At 37.2% G+C, this 17,421-nt stretch overlaps 1 protein-coding gene and 1 pseudogene across 2 annotated transcripts; both read right to left on the reverse strand.

Annotated features, from left to right (window-relative positions):
- Window positions 1-56: 56 nt before the first annotated feature.
- LOC126689565 (short integuments 2, mitochondrial-like) lies at window positions 57-2,111 on the reverse strand (annotated as a pseudogene).
- Window positions 2,112-12,627: 10,516 nt separating this feature from the next.
- On the reverse strand, window positions 12,628-17,415 carry LOC126690398 (eukaryotic translation initiation factor 3 subunit D-like). 2 transcript variants are annotated; one of them, XM_050385512.1, is made up of 2 exons: window positions 15,567-17,414; window positions 12,628-12,993 (listed from the first exon to the last, which is right to left on the reverse strand). In XM_050385512.1, the coding sequence occupies exon 1, from the start codon at window positions 17,277-17,279 to the stop codon at window positions 15,570-15,572; it is 1,710 nt and encodes a 569-aa protein (XP_050241469.1). In that variant the 5' UTR covers window positions 17,280-17,414; the 3' UTR covers window positions 12,628-12,993; window positions 15,567-15,569. The 2 variants fall into 2 exon arrangements, with proteins under 2 accessions (XP_050241469.1, XP_050241470.1); XM_050385513.1 differs by lacking the exon at window positions 12,628-12,993 and adding an exon at window positions 14,423-14,737 and having other exon boundaries at window positions 15,567-17,415.
- Window positions 17,416-17,421: the final 6 nt, after the last annotated feature.

Raw genomic sequence — 17,421 nt, forward strand, 5'->3', positions numbered from 1 at the left:
AAAATTTTTAAAATACTTTGGGCCATCCTGGATAAAATGATTAAATGAAAACGATCCTAGATTAACTCAATGTAAAGCATATCAGAGTCATTTGGCGGCTTCGTCCTTTTTGATCGAAGATCTTTAAGATTATACTCATGTTTTTCCATAGAATCATATTGAATCCCTTCTAGTCTCCTACTGTTCAAGTGCTTCCAATAAAGGGGAGTCCCTTGAGTATTTAAAACTGCCAGCAAGTATTGTGCAATTCACTCCTCACCTACCACTGAATCTTTTACAGACCCTTCATGTGCATTTAAGAATTTGGTAAGCATTATCATATAGAATAAAGAGTACAATGTGACAAAAGTAATTTCATGTTGACTTGAACAACTCCCCCCAACCCCCAAAAAAACCACATATACTGAAGCTGAATCCAATTTCTTTATTGCAACCAAATCAGCTCAGGTTGAGTAGTCTATGACTTCCCTTAATCGTGATTGTAGAGTCACTCATTTTTGAATGTTTACAACACTGATCTTTCAAGCAAGATTAGCACATCTAAAACTAAAAAAGCATGCAGGTAGCTGTGTGTATATGTTTGTGCACATTCACATGCTCACAAGAAACTAAAGAGAAATTATTTGCAAGAGCATGATACCTGCAAAAGCCAGCTTCAGTTCTGTCTCTATGTCAAGTATACTTGGAACCAATACACCCGGAGTTTCTAGGAAATATATGCTAGACTGATGTGCAATCTGCAACTTAACAATTCAATGTCAGCATTTAAACATACATAGATGTTAAACCAAAAGAATTCAACAGTAGATCAACAACAAAGGGAGAAAGGAAACAGTAGATAGAATAAAAAATAAGATTCTAAAAAGAAAAGGAAAGAGGCAAATGATTGATGATTTAGCCTGACCTTAAAAACATGTCTTTAAATAAAGTATATGCAACTGATTTAGTGTTCGTTTGGGAATAACTAATTTAATTTTTTGCTAAAAACTTTTTGTTAAAAGTATACTAAAATATACTTGTATTTTGAAAAAGTGAGAAAAAGTGAGGATTTAAAAAAGTGTAAAGAAAAGCTAAAATGCAAAAAACTAGCTTGTTACAAACTTTTCTTTTTATATAAGTAATGCAAATTTGTTGATATCAAAAAAATAGTGTGGCCCAACTATACACATGAATCTATCAAATCAAAAACAGAACATAATGGCTGACTATGCAAAGCTGACATCCAGTCCAACAAGGTTCTAAAGATAAATAATTTGAGATCATGCAAAGCTCTCTCTGTATCCTCAAAATTCCAATAGTTCCTCTCTCTCCATAAGCAACGCATCAAACAATGTGGGGGCAACCATCCACAAATTCCCATTCCGATGATGACAAAAACAACCAGGCCAGCAAGCTAACAACTCAACAACATTCTTCAACATCACCCAACAAACTCCAAATAAACCAAAAACCATAGACCACAATTTGGCAATAAAAACAGATACCTAAACCAGGTAGTTTATTTTCCTATTCATGTAAACCTACAAATGCTTGCCAGCTAAAAAAGAAAATCAAAAGTAAAAAAATTAATAAGAATTAGTAAGACAGTTAGCAAAATTGGGTTGGGGGGTGGGGGCAATCAACCAATTAAGTCAGAAATAAATTCCTTGCAATCAGTTTGCTTCTCATAAAAGCAACAACATCAACTGTGAAAGACACATGAAACTAGAATTTCAGTCTCTCTTTACTTTCTAAGGTAATAAACCATAAAACACAGAATCTCTTCACCTTGTATCCAGCAATATCTTGAGTAACACCAGGAGTGGGACGACAGTAGCACGCTTCATCTTCTCCTGCACTATGAAAGAAAACGAAAGCAGTTATTGTTCAATAAAATTTAGTAAACTTCCCCATAGTTCCATTTAAAGACAATGACATTCAAACTACATAATCTAGCAAAAAAATAGTAACAGCTAACCAGGAAAGCAAGAAAATGCAATTTGATGGATTGAATTAATTAAAACCTACTTGGCAACGTTAGGAACGCCAACCATGAAAATAAGTAGAGTAGCTTCCCTTGAAATCACTTCCTTCGGCTTGAACTCCACTAGCTCAAGAAGCTTTTGGTACATGAACCATTATAAAACACCATCATCACTACACACATTCTAAAATATTAGAGAGAGTGGACAAAGACACGGATTGACACTGGCACAGACATTGAAACAGACAATATAGGACAGAACACGAAAACACCATGACTCTTGAAAAATTAGGACAGGATTGATACAACAAAGAATTAATTAAATGAATAATATATCTTCATATCTATAGACATATTTTATGTTTAGTTTAAGTTTTAAAAATAAATAATTACTGTCAAAATTTTTAAAAACTTGTCTAAAATCAAATGAATTTTTTTTTTTTTAAATAAAAAAAATGCTAAAATTCAATTTTAGTCTCTTGAAGTTTACTTCAATTGTCAAATTAGTCCTTAAGATTTATTCTTAGTAAATTTTGTACTTCATTTTGTGAAAATGAGCTAATAATTCGGTCCAAATCTTTTAGCAAGTTAAACAGTTTAAACATGATATATGTTTAATTCTTTCAAAAAAATATATATAATCATCAAACAATAAGATCTATGAAATGACAACGTTTTTAGTAAAATTTGTAATTTAAAATGAATGTTTAAATTGCATCATTGACTAACAGATTTTTTTACGTAATGAGCCTATTGAGTCATTTTTTACATGGTGAGGGAATCGAATCAATTGAATTTCAACCTCCCAAAAAGAATCCTCCTAACAAAAAACAACCGGCGTTGAAACCCAATTCCAATTTCAATTTCAAGCCCATAATCTAACACAAACAATAAAATGTTGTATGGTTTTGCCGTTTTGGAAGGAACAGTGTCTCTTTTTTTAACTCACCGAATTTTGGTGGTGGCTACTGGCTACTTCCTTGGTAGTGGAGCTGTCCATGGAATCGAAATTGGGCTGTCCATGGAATCGAAATTGGGTTGGGCTGGAATATAAAAACCCAGCCCAACTTCTTCACCTTTGAGAACTCTGAAATTAACTAAAACTCAACCAAATTTAATGATGCAAAATACACCAACAAATTTTAGTGTTGACTCATGAGTCATGATTTTTACTTGTATTGAATTCAAATTTGCTGCTATATTTTTAAATTTTGAATCATTAACTAATTAAAGTAAAATCTGTTTTTTAGAAGAGCACAAAACAAAGTATCATATCTTAATATCAAGAAAGAGGCAAGCTCAAGCAAATCAGTAAAGAACAAAAGCCTCATTTGTTCATCGCTCGAGTGTGTTTGAGGAAAGATGTTCATTGATTTTTTTTTTTTAATTAATTTTTATGTCACCACTTTATAGTTTTTAAATTAACTTTTATGTCACCACTTTATAGTTTTCCTCTAAATAAAAGGAGGTCATAGTCTATGCTATTTTTTTTTATTTTTTATTTTATTTTATAGAGTTTCAACCTATAAAAACCGAAACATCAATCGATTTTTTATGTAAGCGGGGATTGAGCCCTAAATTTCTTATTCAACTATCAGAGACTTTACCAATTGAGTTAACTGAAACCCATAAAGAGGTTTTTTATTAAATTTTCACTTTGTTACTAAATCTTTTGTGATTAAGTCCAATCTTTCAAATTTGAACTAAACCTTTTTTTATTTATTTATTTTTATTTTTTACTTATATAGGAAGGGGAAAGGGGAAAGAGCAACACTCATTTGGAAAGACTTTTAACCACACAGCACTTCCAAGAGGGATCTATATCGAACTAACTAATTTTAAAAAATATCAAAATATTTATAAAAAAAATTCATATATTTTTCAAAATCTTATTGAGTCGGATTTTTGTATTAAAATTTTGCTAATCTGAACCTAATTCAATTCTTTTTTTTTTTTTTTTTTTTTAAGGGAGGGGAGGGGGTGGGGGGGGGGGGGGGGGAAGCAATTTAATCTATAACCCACAAATAAACCAATTTGAAATGGCATATTAAGTTGGATTGGGTTAAGTATGTCGAATTGGTGGGATCAATGCATACCTTTATGACAATCATTTTCACTTTTAAAATAACTATCAAGAATGTAATTAACTTGTTTTTAAGAATTTAGTAATAACGTCTATAAATCTAATAGTAAGTGGACCAAATTAGTAATTTAATTCTTAATCAATAATTTATATAATACATTATTAAATAAACAATACTAGTTACCAATAAAATATTTATAAAAAAAGGTTAGTAACTAACTCTTTAAAACATATATAATAATACATTTATGAATAGGTAAGAAGGCCACAACTTTTTTATAAGTAATTTGAGAGATGGGTCACTTATTTTTTTCTGTTTACAAATATGATCTTTCAAGCAAGAATTAGCATTCCTTAAACTTAAAAAGCATTCCTTAAACTTATTTTTCTCTATATTAATCATAGAGAAGTCTCTTAAGAAACTAAAGAGAAATTATTTGTAAGAGGATTGTAAGGACTCAATTTGTAACGACCCCAAAATGATATTGGGTTCGCACGTTGAGGGCCCAAACAATATAATTTATAGAGCGTGGGCTTGGAAAGCTAGGTTTTGGTCACCGAACGGTGGTTAATCATGGTCATCATACAGAAATGAATCGTGTTTGCTCGAAAAGTCTTTCTCCTTGGCACGGCCTAGGAGGCTCTGGTTCTTGGCCTTTTTTTCCAACCTCCCACACTGGACTGCTTACTTCTTCTTTTATATTAGCCTTTACCCCTCTTCCAACGTCCACGTGTAGGTTTAACTTTCCAGGGCTGATACTTGTCCCATCAGCCCATACCCAAAATGGTTGGGGGTGGTTGTAAAAGCTGAAAAGTATTGCTCTGTCTGGCGCAGAGTATTTAATTGCAGTAATGGCAGCCTTTCCTTTGTCCTTTGTCGTCATATTGTCCAGGGGTCCTTTCTCTATCAATGCGGATGTGTTCGGTTCTTCCAAAAACTGTTCCTATGTCGTTCTTGCCCTTTCTTTTAGAAGTGCCTTGGGGATGCCGAGGACAGAGTCATCCTCGGCTATGTCTCAAGGCTATTTGCACTTTCATTGTAGGTCCTCGGCTATATCCCTCCTCAGCTCGGGCCTTGGGCCCTAATGTAAAGTGGGCCAGGGTCACAAATTCTCTGGCCCCACAATAGCCCTTCAAAATCCTGCTGCCCGACCTCTTGGTCGGGGAGGAGGGTTTTGGTGATGTCGAGCCTATATCATGGCTTGCCCAATTTTGTCCTTCACTAATATCGGTGTCTTTTAGTTTGTCTGGGAAATGCTTCCGGTCATGAGACATTCCTTTAGTTTTACTCACGTCACGCCTCTGCCGTTTCAGTGTACGAGGTGCGTTTTTAATAAGTTCCTTTTACGAGACGACGCCCATCCAACGGTTGTAAACGGTGTTAAGAGTTGAGTGGGAATTATCTCGTTTGTAGCTTTTCTTGGAAATCTGTATAGATTAAATGCCACCAGACTTGCCTTCCGTATAAGAAGCAAGGTAGTAGGTCACTTCCTTTACGTACAAACCCTTCAATCTTTTCAAATTCCTAAACCCCCAGCTGTGCTCAAAGTTTTCATTACTAGTGCAATTTAAGCCTTAGAGAGTGATATGTTTGAAGCAAAAGTGGGGGTGAAGGGACCACACCCTCTCCAGAAGCACTGGGTCTCCCCGAGACTCAAGATGGCGCGATCGGGGCAAGGGAGACGAAGACTCAAGACAGCTCTCCCCTATCACAAGGTGGGGGAGAAGCCTCCTCCTCCTTCAGCCAAAATCCGAAGCAGGTGCTGGCCGCATCAGATTTTTGGTGCGGCAGCAATGGGGTTTCTCATCGTCGGTACCATCCACCCTCCCTTTGTAGTTAGCTTCTAGTATAGGCTTGCTTAAGTCCCTCATTGTACGTTGTACTATTTCTTGGTATTAATAAAAGATTACTTTATCTTATTCTAAGTATTCTTTCTTTTCTGCAATAGTTATTTGTGAATGGATGTGCTATATATATATATATATATATATATATATATATATATTTTTTTTTTTGAACGATACTTAGAGCCGAACCCCCTGTTAACAAAAAGTTATTATTTTGAACTAACTGAGACTAACCGGCATAATAATGCCGACCTGAAAAAGGTTATAAATATAAGACTAACCGAGATAGCCGCTAAACATTCTGTATTGCGTATGAGGCGATCATCCGTGAATGGGTAACCCAACATGAACTATCCGAGATGGTCGCTGTGTACTAGGATGCTTTACCACGTTCCTAACAACATTCATGGCCTTGACCATTTTTGGCATTCGGTTCGAGGACCGAGGTATGACTGTACCGGGCCTAAATACTCGTTTACATTAGTTTCCTCAGAGTTGGGAATCCGAGGACAGGACGAGATTTCCATTCTGTCTAAGACTTAATCCATTTTCTAATGACTAATCTCCCCATAGGTTTTAGTCCGAGGACCAGGCAATACCTTGGTTCTGTCCAAAGCTTTGAATTTTCTTTAAGTAGTTGGTTTCTCCATAAGTTTGAGTCCGAGGACCATGCAATGCCTTGATTCTGTCCAAAACTTAGATATTTTCTTTAAGAAGTTGGTTTCCCCATAGGTTTGAGTCCGAGGACCATGCAATACTTTTGTTCTGTCCAAAACTTAGAATTTTCTATAAGTAGTTGGTTTCCCCATAGGTTTGAGTCCGAGGACCATGCAATACCTTGGTTCTGTCCAAAACTTAGATATTTTCTTTAAGTAGTTGGTTTCTCCATAGGTTTGAGTCCGAGGACCATGCAATACCTTGGTTCTGTCCAAAACTTAGAATTTTCTATAAGTAGTTGGTTTCCCCATAGGTTTAAGTCCGAGGACCATGCAATACCTTGGTTCTGTCCAAAACCTAGAATTTTCTATAAGTAGTTGGTTTCCCCATAGGTTTGAGTCCGAGGACCATGCAATACCTTGGTTCTGTCCAAAACTTAGATATTTTCTTTAAGTAGTTGGTTTCCCCATAGGTTTGAGTTCGAGGACTATGCAATACCTTGGTTCTGTCCAAAACTTAGAATTCTCTATAAGTAGTTGGTTTCCCTATAGGTTTGAGTCCGAGGACCATGCAATACCTTGGTTCTGTCCAAAACTTAGATATTTTCTTTAAGTAGTTGGTTTCCTCATAGGTTTGAGTCCAAGGACCATGCAATACCTTGATTCTGTTCAAAACTTAGAATTCTCTATAAGTAGTTGGTTTCCCCATAGGTTTGAGTCTGAGAACCATGCAATACCTTGGTTCTATCCAAAACTTAGATATTTTCTTTAAGTAGTTGGTTTCCCCATAGGTTTGAGTCTGAGGACCATGCAATACCTTTGTTCTGTCCAAAACCTAGAATTTTCTATAAGTAGTTGGTTTCCCCATAGGTTTGAGTCCGAGGACCATGCAATATCTTGGTTCTGTCCAAAACTTAGATATTTTCTTTAAGTAGTTGGTTTCCCCATAGGTTTGAGTCCGAGGACCATGCAATACCTTGGTTCTGTTCAAAACTTAGATATTTTCTTTAAGTTCGAGGGGATTAGCTCCTCGACCAAGGTGTGGGACGTTGATCTGACGTTGGAAGCCCCTAGAACCGTCCGCGCTACTGACTTTTCGAAGCGTAGCCCCTAACAACGGGCTGCTGGTAGTGATGAAGGGACTCTCTCGATCCACCGCCTGTGCCAACGCACAAGCCTTCCCCACAGACGGCGCCAATTGTAAGGACTCAATTTGTAACGACCCCAAAATAATATTGGGTTCGCACGTTGAGGGCACAAACAATATAATTTATAGAGCGTGGGCTTGGAAGGCTAGGTTTTGATCATCGAACAGTGGTTAATCATGGTCATCATACAGAAATGAATCGTGTTTGCTCGAGAAGTATTTCTCCTCGGCACGGCCTGGGAGGCTTTGGTTCTTGGCATTTTTCCTAACCTCCCACACTAGATTGCTTACTTCTCCTTTTATATTAGCCTTTACCCCTCCTCCAACGTCCACGTGTAGGTTCAACTTTCCAGGGCTGATACTTGTCCCATCAGCCCATACCCAAAGTGGTTGGGGGTGGTTGTAAAAGCTGAAAAGTATTGCTCTGTTAATGGCAGCCTTTTCTTTGTCCTTTGTCGTCATATTGTCCAGGGGTCCTTTCTCTATCAACGTGGATGTGTTCGGTTCTTCCCAAAACTGTTCCTATGTCGTTCTTGCCCTTTCTTTTAGGAGTGCCTTGGGGATGCCGAGGACAGAGTCATCCTCGGCTATGTCTCAAGGCTATTTGGACTTTCATTGTAGGTCCTCGGCTATATCCCTCCTCGGCTCGGGCTTTGGGTCCTAATGTAAAATGGGATAGGGTCACAAATTCTTTGGCCCCACAAGGATGATACCTACAAGAGCCAGCTTTAGTCCTGTCTCTATGTCAGGGATAGATTGAACCATTAATAAACCCGGAGTGTCTAGGACATATATGCTAGGCTGATGCACTATCTGCAACTTAACAATTCAATGTCAGCGAGCAAAATAGGGGGAGGGGGTGAATCAATCAATTAAGCCATAAATATAACACAAGTCATTGTAATCCCCTTCACTTTATCTGTGGTCAAATAATATACCACAAAGTCATAAATAAATTCCTTGTAATCAGTTCCCTTTTCATAAAAGCAACAACATCAACTATTCATTAAGTGATAATGGTCAATCAAACAATTCACAACCAAACCTACAACATATTTTTACCAACAATATCCATATTAGCGTTCAATCTCAAATACGAAGACTTAATTATTGAATGCTAAGTACAAAAAAAAACATGAAGCTATAAATTCAATTTCTTTAAAAGATAGAATCAATTGACCTTGTATCCAGCAATATATTAAGTAACACCGGGCAATGGGCCAACTGTGGCTTGTTTCATCTTCTGCTGCACTATGAAAGAAAACCAAAGACGGTAATGTTCAATAAAATTTAATAACCTTCACCATCATTACCACATACATTTTAATAAATCATTGGCGTTGAAACCCTTCTCCCATCTTTTATCACACTATAACAGTTCAGAGGTTGGTCGCTTTGGGGGAATGAATATTGATCGCATTAAATGTTCAAATAGATACAAATTGATAGTCGGACTCGGAGGTTTAAGGGTTTAAAGGTAGCATTACTATAAAAACTGGGAAAATATAAATGAAAATGCGGCTATCCATGGATTTAATTGGGTTGGGTTGGAATTTAAAAAATAATAATTTAAACAAATAAAACAAAAACTAAATTGTTTCTCCTAAAATTTTAAAATTTTAAGATGATTCCCAAATGAATTTTAATATGATCCCAAATGTTATGCATCTTTATGATTTGCTCACATACAATGCACCATGCCTGTTAAGTGCCAAATTGGCAACTCAACCACATCCTCTATATTTGTATTTCTTTTGATTTTGCACTCTCTATGTTTGAAACTGTTTTGATTAATCTAGTGCTTAATGGATAGCCAAGCACAACACATTGGCGGAAGTAAGCAAATCCAAACGATACCTAGCATTAAGGGAGTATAACATATTAGGATAGCCCTTATGGACCTCTCTCTCTCTCTCTCTCTCTCTCTCTCTCTCTCTCTCTCTCTCTCTCTCTCTCTCTCTATATATATATATATATTTATTTATTTATAAAAGTCCAGTTTCTTCCTATGTGGGACTCATGGATTGTACCAATTAAAACCATCTTCAATTGGCCATTTTATGAGTCAATTTTTCATTCACTCATGACCTATCAACATTTTGAAGTTCTCTGATGCAACAAATTAAGAACAAAATATTTTTACCTAAACCAAACTTTATTTGATTTGTTAAGAAAGAGCCAATGTGACAATTTGATGTGCAATTGTAAAAGCTAAAAAGAAGTTGAGCAAGTTAAGAGAAAAATAGAGAATATGATATGAGATATAGGTTAGAAGTTTGAGTTATGGGAATTGAGTTTTGAACATAGTGATATTTGTATTTAGTATTATAAATTTTCATTTATAAAGAAAGTTCTTTCTACCTTAAACCAGAATTATAAATGAGATACTAAAATTAAGTTTACTAATGAGTATTGCTTTAACCTCCACTACTATAGTGTGTTCATTGATCAATTTTATGTTGTTGGAATTCCCTCGTACGTCCACATTAAAGTTGAAGAAAAAAATTGCACTCCCACTAAAAATATTGAAGACAAGTTTGAGGGGATAAAAATTTATGACCAATAATCGAATGGAATTGTCTATAAAGTTGCATTAGATAATTAGGTTTATTTACTAAGCGAGTACAGTACTTAGGTACTGTTCCTTAGATTATTTTCTTAAGATTCTGTCATGTGGCTTTCTTCTCATGAATGGAAGTGTATTTTTTAAGTTAAGTAGTCACATGACAGAATTTTAAGAAGAGAACCTAAAAAACAACACCTAAAATTAAGGGTGTGCAGAAAACCCACTGACCCGCCAAACCCGATTCGACCCAACCCGACCCGCCGGGTTAGGTCGGTTTTTAAGGCTTGGTGGGTTGGGTTGGGTTACAAAAAAAAAATTATAGCAGGTCGGGTTGGGTTTGGGTCATAAAATTTCAAACTCGCCAAACCCGACCCGACCCGACCCACCCATATTTAATATTGTGCACGCTGGAAATGAGACTGTTGGGCTTAACCTCACTTGGGCTCACAACTTATTTATAAGGTGGGCTTTAGGATTTTCTACTTTGGGTCGTTCTTGGCACAGAGACTCAGAGTAATATCCCCTCTCCCTTCCTAAATGACTGTTTTTTCTCCCTTTTTTCTGAACCCCTATTTCTTTCCCAGCTTCTCCTATTTATAGCTCTGAGTTAGTGGGGAGATCATGATTACTGCCATTGTTAGTGCAATTGAAGGTCCAATATTATCTGTTGTAAGTGGATGTTTAGGTGAGAGTGGAATGTGGCGATTATGGCTTTGGAACTTGGTTCCAACTCAGGTTAATATGCTCGGTAGTGATGTTTCTTGAACTGCTGAGCATCCTATGGTACGTCCGAACAAGATTTCATTGATTGTTCGGGAAATTTATGCCGAGCATAGGTTAGGGGTCGAGGCTCAAAACTCGTAGTTCGTGAAGGTAGTTTCAAGCAGAATTTAAAGTGATGGGGTCGTGCCATTGGGCCTGAGCCCAGGGCCCATTTGGGTCTTGGAACCTCGGTGCCGTACAAATATATATTTAAAATATATTTTATATTTAATAATTTTTTTAAATCAATTATAGGGAACTTTTATATATATATATATATATATATATATATATATTTAAATATATATTATATATTTAATAATTTAAAAAAAAAAAAAACCAGCTGTAGAGTAGCATTTCCTCAGTTCCTCCTACTAATACTAATTTAATATATATATATATATATAATATATTATATAATTAATAAATTTTTTTAAATAACTAGTTCTTCCTATCCTATATAAAAACCAATTAGTTCACACAAATCTTAATAAATTACTATTGTTGTTTAGTCATTAGTGTTATTTGCCTTTAAGCAGTTATATTGATACTAATCTTTAGGTTTTTTTAATATATTAATATTTATATTTTTTTCTACTCAATTTAATAATAATAAAAAAAAATTGTCAAACCCATGGGTTCAACCCGACCCATGTGGGTTGGGTTGGGTTGAATTTTTTTTGACCCACCATGGTGGATTGGGTCAAAAAATCTCTTTAACCCGACCCATGCACACCCCTACCTAAAATATTATATATAAGTTTTGTCCTATTATTATTATTATTATTATTATTTTGACAGGGCAGTTATTATTATTATTATTACTTAATCAATAAGATAATATCATACCAATGGTTATTTTGCGGGAGGTAGTGCAAATTAAAGCAGTAGAACAAACTGATACAATGTCCCACAAAGACTGCACCAAACCCGAATGAACTGCACCTTTCCTTTTCACAATGACTATGCCAAACATTGGCAAGGCAACATGCCAGTTGCTTTTAATCACTTGCATCAGATGTCATTATTATAACGGAAAACATATATATACAACAGCAAAATGACATTATGTTCTTGGTCCTCAACATAATTCTAAGAGGCCCTTGAACAAGAAAGATAGGAGATCCTCAACATTATGTTAGTGTTAGCTAGTTGATTTAGACCAGAAATATATTACTAATGTTTTGTGTTTACGAGGGAACTCTTGTATGTCTCAATCATTATGAAATTTATAAGTGATTTTTTATTCAAGTAAAATTATATTATTTGAAAATGAAAACAACTTCCAATTATCTTCTCTATGTTTCTAGTAGGAGCATTAAAAAAGAAAAGAGTTTGACTACCGTATCAAATATACAATCAGTGTTTACACAAAAACTACTCAAACATAACAATACCACCGCGGGAGTGTAGCTTAATGATAGGAGTCATCAAATTGCTTCACTTGATAAGTGGCTTCAGTGATAACCCCAACAAGGCCCCAGTGGTACACGTGGTATTACCTGTTACTGTCACATGATGTGAAGTCAATGAGTTCACACTGAAGACCCCTTTTTTCATTCAGCAATGAAAAAAATAAAAAATTATCACAAAGCTCACAAATAGGCAAACAAATCCTTCAATGCTTTCATAATCTCTTCCGAGTACTCAATATATTCTCATCCTTAAATTGGGTCCAAAATGCTATTTTCCAAAACTGAACAACACCTCAACCAAAAAGAAAGGATAATATTATCAAATAACATCAAAGGGCTAAAGAGTATAGAATTTTAGGTTATGCACTTCGAATTGCTCAAAAAAAAAAGAAAGTTGCTGTATTCTTGCTGCTAACAACTGTAGTGGCCATGATTTTGGAGCTCCCACTCACTATTGTCTGCAACGGTTAAAAACACCCAATGTGCAAGTCACAATCTCTGAAGTCGGCAGAGGAGATAAGGATTAATCCCAAGCATCAATCATTAGATTGCCCTAGTACAAAAAAATAAACCAAGTTTGTAAACAGTAAAAACATTGAAAAAACCAAAGCATATATGAACAAATCAATCTTCACGTTAATAAAAAGCAATTGGTCGGCACTCAGCATCCAGTATTTAATGATGAAGAAGATCAATCTCTAAGTACAACTCCAAGCCATTGAGCTTTGAATCAAAAAATTCAACAACTAAAGCATTGTTTTGTGACAACTTACCAGCCAGAAGTTGGGGAAAAAATTACATAAAGCTTGAGAATGTACATCTACCTATGGCAAATTACCTAAACCAGTAGTTCCTCCACATGACTAGCTACCTCAAAAAAGGGCATTCAAGACCAGAGGATAACAGTTGCAAAGCAACTGCCATGACTAGGTACCTCAACAAATTGAAACTAGACGTTTTTGTCTAAATGCCTTCACCTATTTGGCACATAAATTGCATTTCAAAATACTAACACTGACAATTCTACACAAACACAGTGACGTTCAGCTTATAAACTCTCTTTAATGGGCCTGAGGCATTTACATGAGATGCCCTATGTAAGGTTGCATGCAACTAACACACAGAATATATGGGAAAACTATTGTTAACTAACATCTTATGGAAAGAATGCACTGATACAGATAGTTAGGTCTAAATAAAGAAGATGCTCCTCATTTAGAAGGCACCTAAAGCCTCTAACATCTATCAAGCAGTATTTTACACTCTTCTACTCCTTTTTTCCACTAACCCCATTCTAAAAGTTCTTAGGACTTGACCACAAAAAATAGCTAGTTTATAAATTCTTAAGATAATTTTGAAAATTTTGACAGAAAATTACCCAAAAAGAAAAGAGAAAATTACTAAAAGCCCTGAGCATGAAACCACCTTTCACTCCCCTAAACCTGGGAGTAGTATTTGTTAAATATTCCAATGCACCAATCTATGAGCTTCCTTGAGCTAAAAAGAGGTACAACAGAAAAAGGAAAAAATACACATATATACATGCACACACACACACACACACATATCACAACATCAAAATGACCACGCAGGAAGGTGAATATAAGCAACTCTGCCAATGCCAATGTCATTGGAGCCCCATAAATTTACTACCCCACAACTGTTTCATTCATTTATTGTACATGGTATAGTACGTATGCATGCATGTGTGCGCAAAACATGAAAATTATACTTTCTGACAAATAAATGTGCATCACAAAGAAAGAAATGGTATGCTGGTCCCCACCCCTCCCCCCCCCCCCCCCCCCCCCGCAGGCGAAGTCCTTGTTTGCACTATCTAGATAAATTTAAAATAGAAAAAAAAAAAAAAAAAAAAAAAAAAAAAAAAAGAAGAAGAAGAAGAAGAAGAAGAAGAAGTGTTTTTGTGGGTTTAAGAAAAAAACATGTTTCGCGCTCGCAAGACATCAATAAAATGCACTGAATGAAGACAAGACACATTCTTTTTATGCCCAGAAAATATTCAATTCATCAGCCAAAATCAAACCTTCCAGGTCACCATTACAATATACAGACATGTTAAAATTTTCAGTTCAATTCCGATAAAATGTAGCGACCAACACATCTCCATGGCTTTTCACCAATCAAGATTAACTTATTCTACTTCTAGTTTAATATCTCAAGCCAAATTATGGCTGCAGTAGCTTCATGTGTCCTAGAGACATTCATTGCAAAGTAATGTGTACACAGCACATCATTCCATCAAAAGGAGGTATGAAATGTCTTGTTCACCTCCTTGCCTGCATTGCCATCCATAAAATTCAATTCTACAATTACAGTTGCTCAAAAAAGATTGATTGAATTATAAAAAAATTGAAATGTTAAATACAATTAAATCCTATTTATTTTTTGGAGGGGGTTTAAAACAGAACATTTTCCTACTCCTTACTTAAATTACAAAACAAAAAATACAGACTTCCACAGAGAATAGAGGAAAGTATTCCATTAATAAAACATAAAATTCTTAACTCAACTTGTTAACTTGTAGCATCACAACATAATTTTTTTGATAGGTAATGAGACTTTTTATTGAAGGAAATGAACACTCTAATCTATATCACTTAATCACAACATAAAAATGACCTATATCACTAAATCTTTCTAAATATCACCAGTTTCAACCAACTATAGGATGGTACACAATTCTGCACTAAAAGAATCTATAAAGCAATCGTAGTCCGGCCAAGAAGGCATGCCAGTTAAAAAGGGATGGTATGGTGGTTCATGATTGAGCAATGATCACATTAAATTCAGAGAAATTCAGGCAGTAATTAAAACTTCTACAGCAATAGTTTGCCTCATGTCTGATGGCATAATTTGGGACTTCCTAAAAAGTGAAAGATAAATCATGTACGTTTTGAACACACAGCACAATATCATCAAATTACATGACTGGTCAAGAATTTACTAATACTAACACTGGAGGGCATGTAAATTTGTTCTTTACCTAAATATTCTTTCAGGTAAAAATAATAAGTTAATCAAAATTCCAATTCTCATATCCAAGAAAACAAAAGGAAGACAAAATTCTAATTCTCATTTAAGTTATGTAAGATTAAGAACCATTACCCTTCAAGCTTGTGCAACCACCTCCTTCTCCTCCACATCATTTGTAGTGGCATTTGGCTCTGCGCCCTCAGCATCCTCGGTGGGCGGCTGAACCTGCTCATCCTCCGGCAGTGGTTCCTCCACGTAATCATTCTCGAATGCATCTGCAGGCACCTCATAGATCCTAACTTGTGGTTTGGCTGGGTCCTTGACAAGCACATACTTCCCCTCGTTCAACTTCATACACAAGTCCACAATGGACTTCACAATCCCCCACATATTCGAAGTATTCAAATTAATCTGTGAAGCAAACTCCCTTGGCTTGTACCCGACAACTGCCAATATCACATGGTTAAAATGATCACGAGGATGAACCCGAGAGACATACCCCAGTTTCATCATATCTGCGCTAGCTAGCAAAGCTTGAGCCGTCCATTTGGCCATCTTATTGGCATTGTTCTTTAGCTCAGTGGCCAACACAGCACCTCTCTGAGTCTCGAGCTTCTGCCTCCAATCGACACCCGAGTATTTGGAGTCGAATTCGTTGAGTGCATTCAGAGTTAAAAAGGACCTCTGATTGTTAATCTCGACAACACTCTGTACCTCACACCGAGCTACCAAGTACATATCGTTATCGAGCTTCCAGCGCCTATAGCGATATGCCACAGAGGCAACCTCTTCTCCTTCGTTGGCGAAGGGGTTAGGCTCTTCGAATGCGACCTTTTTCCCATCCCTAATGAGAACCTGCTGGGAGAAATTCTGGTTGATGTAAGCAGCCTCGACGCCGAGGGAATAGGAGGAATTGATATCGTCCTTGGCCTCGGGCAAGGGCTCCTGAGAGGTCTCGTGGACAGAAAGCAAATCGAGCTGAGAGCCATCACGCTTATCGAAGAACAACTTGTTCCCGACCCTCTGGACCACAATGTCCCACGAGTAAACAGACCTGGGCGCACACATGAGGGTAGAGAGGATGGTGTCAGTGGCAAAGACGGTGGCTTTGTCCTCGTTGGCGAGGCGGCGGATGACAGGGTCATCAGTGGTGGTAACCTTGAAGAAATTACGGTTTTTGAAGCGTTCAAGACGGCGCTCATTCTTGGGAGTGATGCGGTCAAAGGATCGATCGTAGAACTCGAGTGCACCGCAGAGGAGGAGGTCCTCGGGTTCAGGGACGGAGAAGGAGAGCTTGGAGAAGGTGGAGAAGGGGATCTGGTCGAGCATGTTCCATTCGGGTTGGATGTCGACGGAGGATTTCAAAGGCTCTCGGCGCATCATGCTATTGGCGTTGGAGCGGTTATTATGATAGTGACGGTCGCGGCGAGCGCGTTCTTTCTCGGCCTCACGCTTTTTGGCTTCAACTTCCTCGTCGCGGCGTTGAGGGAGCTGGCGCTGTTGCTGGAACCTCCATTTGGGGCCGAACTTGGGCTTAGGGGGAGGCTTGCCGTCGACGAGACGGAAGGAGGAGTCGTCATCGGCGGCGCCGGAGGAAGGGAAGGAGTCGTCGTTGGAGAAGTCGAAGACGGAATCGGAAGGGTTCTTGGAGCGGTTCTGGTTGGGGTTGTTGAAGTTGGTGCGAGTCCAGTCGGCGATACGGCCAAGCTTATCGGAACGGGAGAAAGGGGCGAAGGGGACGTTGACAGGGAGGTTAAGGTTGAGATTGGAGGAATCAGGAGGGCCCCATCCGTCTGGGTTGAATGGGACTTCGCCAATTTCGAACTCTCCTCCTCCTACCATCATTATTTTGTGATTTGTGAGTGAGACTGAGAAATTAGGTGATGGAGTAAGTGATACAGCAACAGGCAGAGCGGCTTTCTTTGTAAAACCCAACACACAAAAAGAGTAAAGTAGAAACCCCAACCCAACCCTACGTCTACGTGAT

The sequence above is a fragment of the Quercus robur genome, chromosome 6 (assembly GCF_932294415.1).
Source record: "Quercus robur chromosome 6, dhQueRobu3.1, whole genome shotgun sequence".
In the NCBI taxonomy this organism is placed as follows: Eukaryota; Viridiplantae; Streptophyta; class Magnoliopsida; order Fagales; family Fagaceae; genus Quercus; species Quercus robur.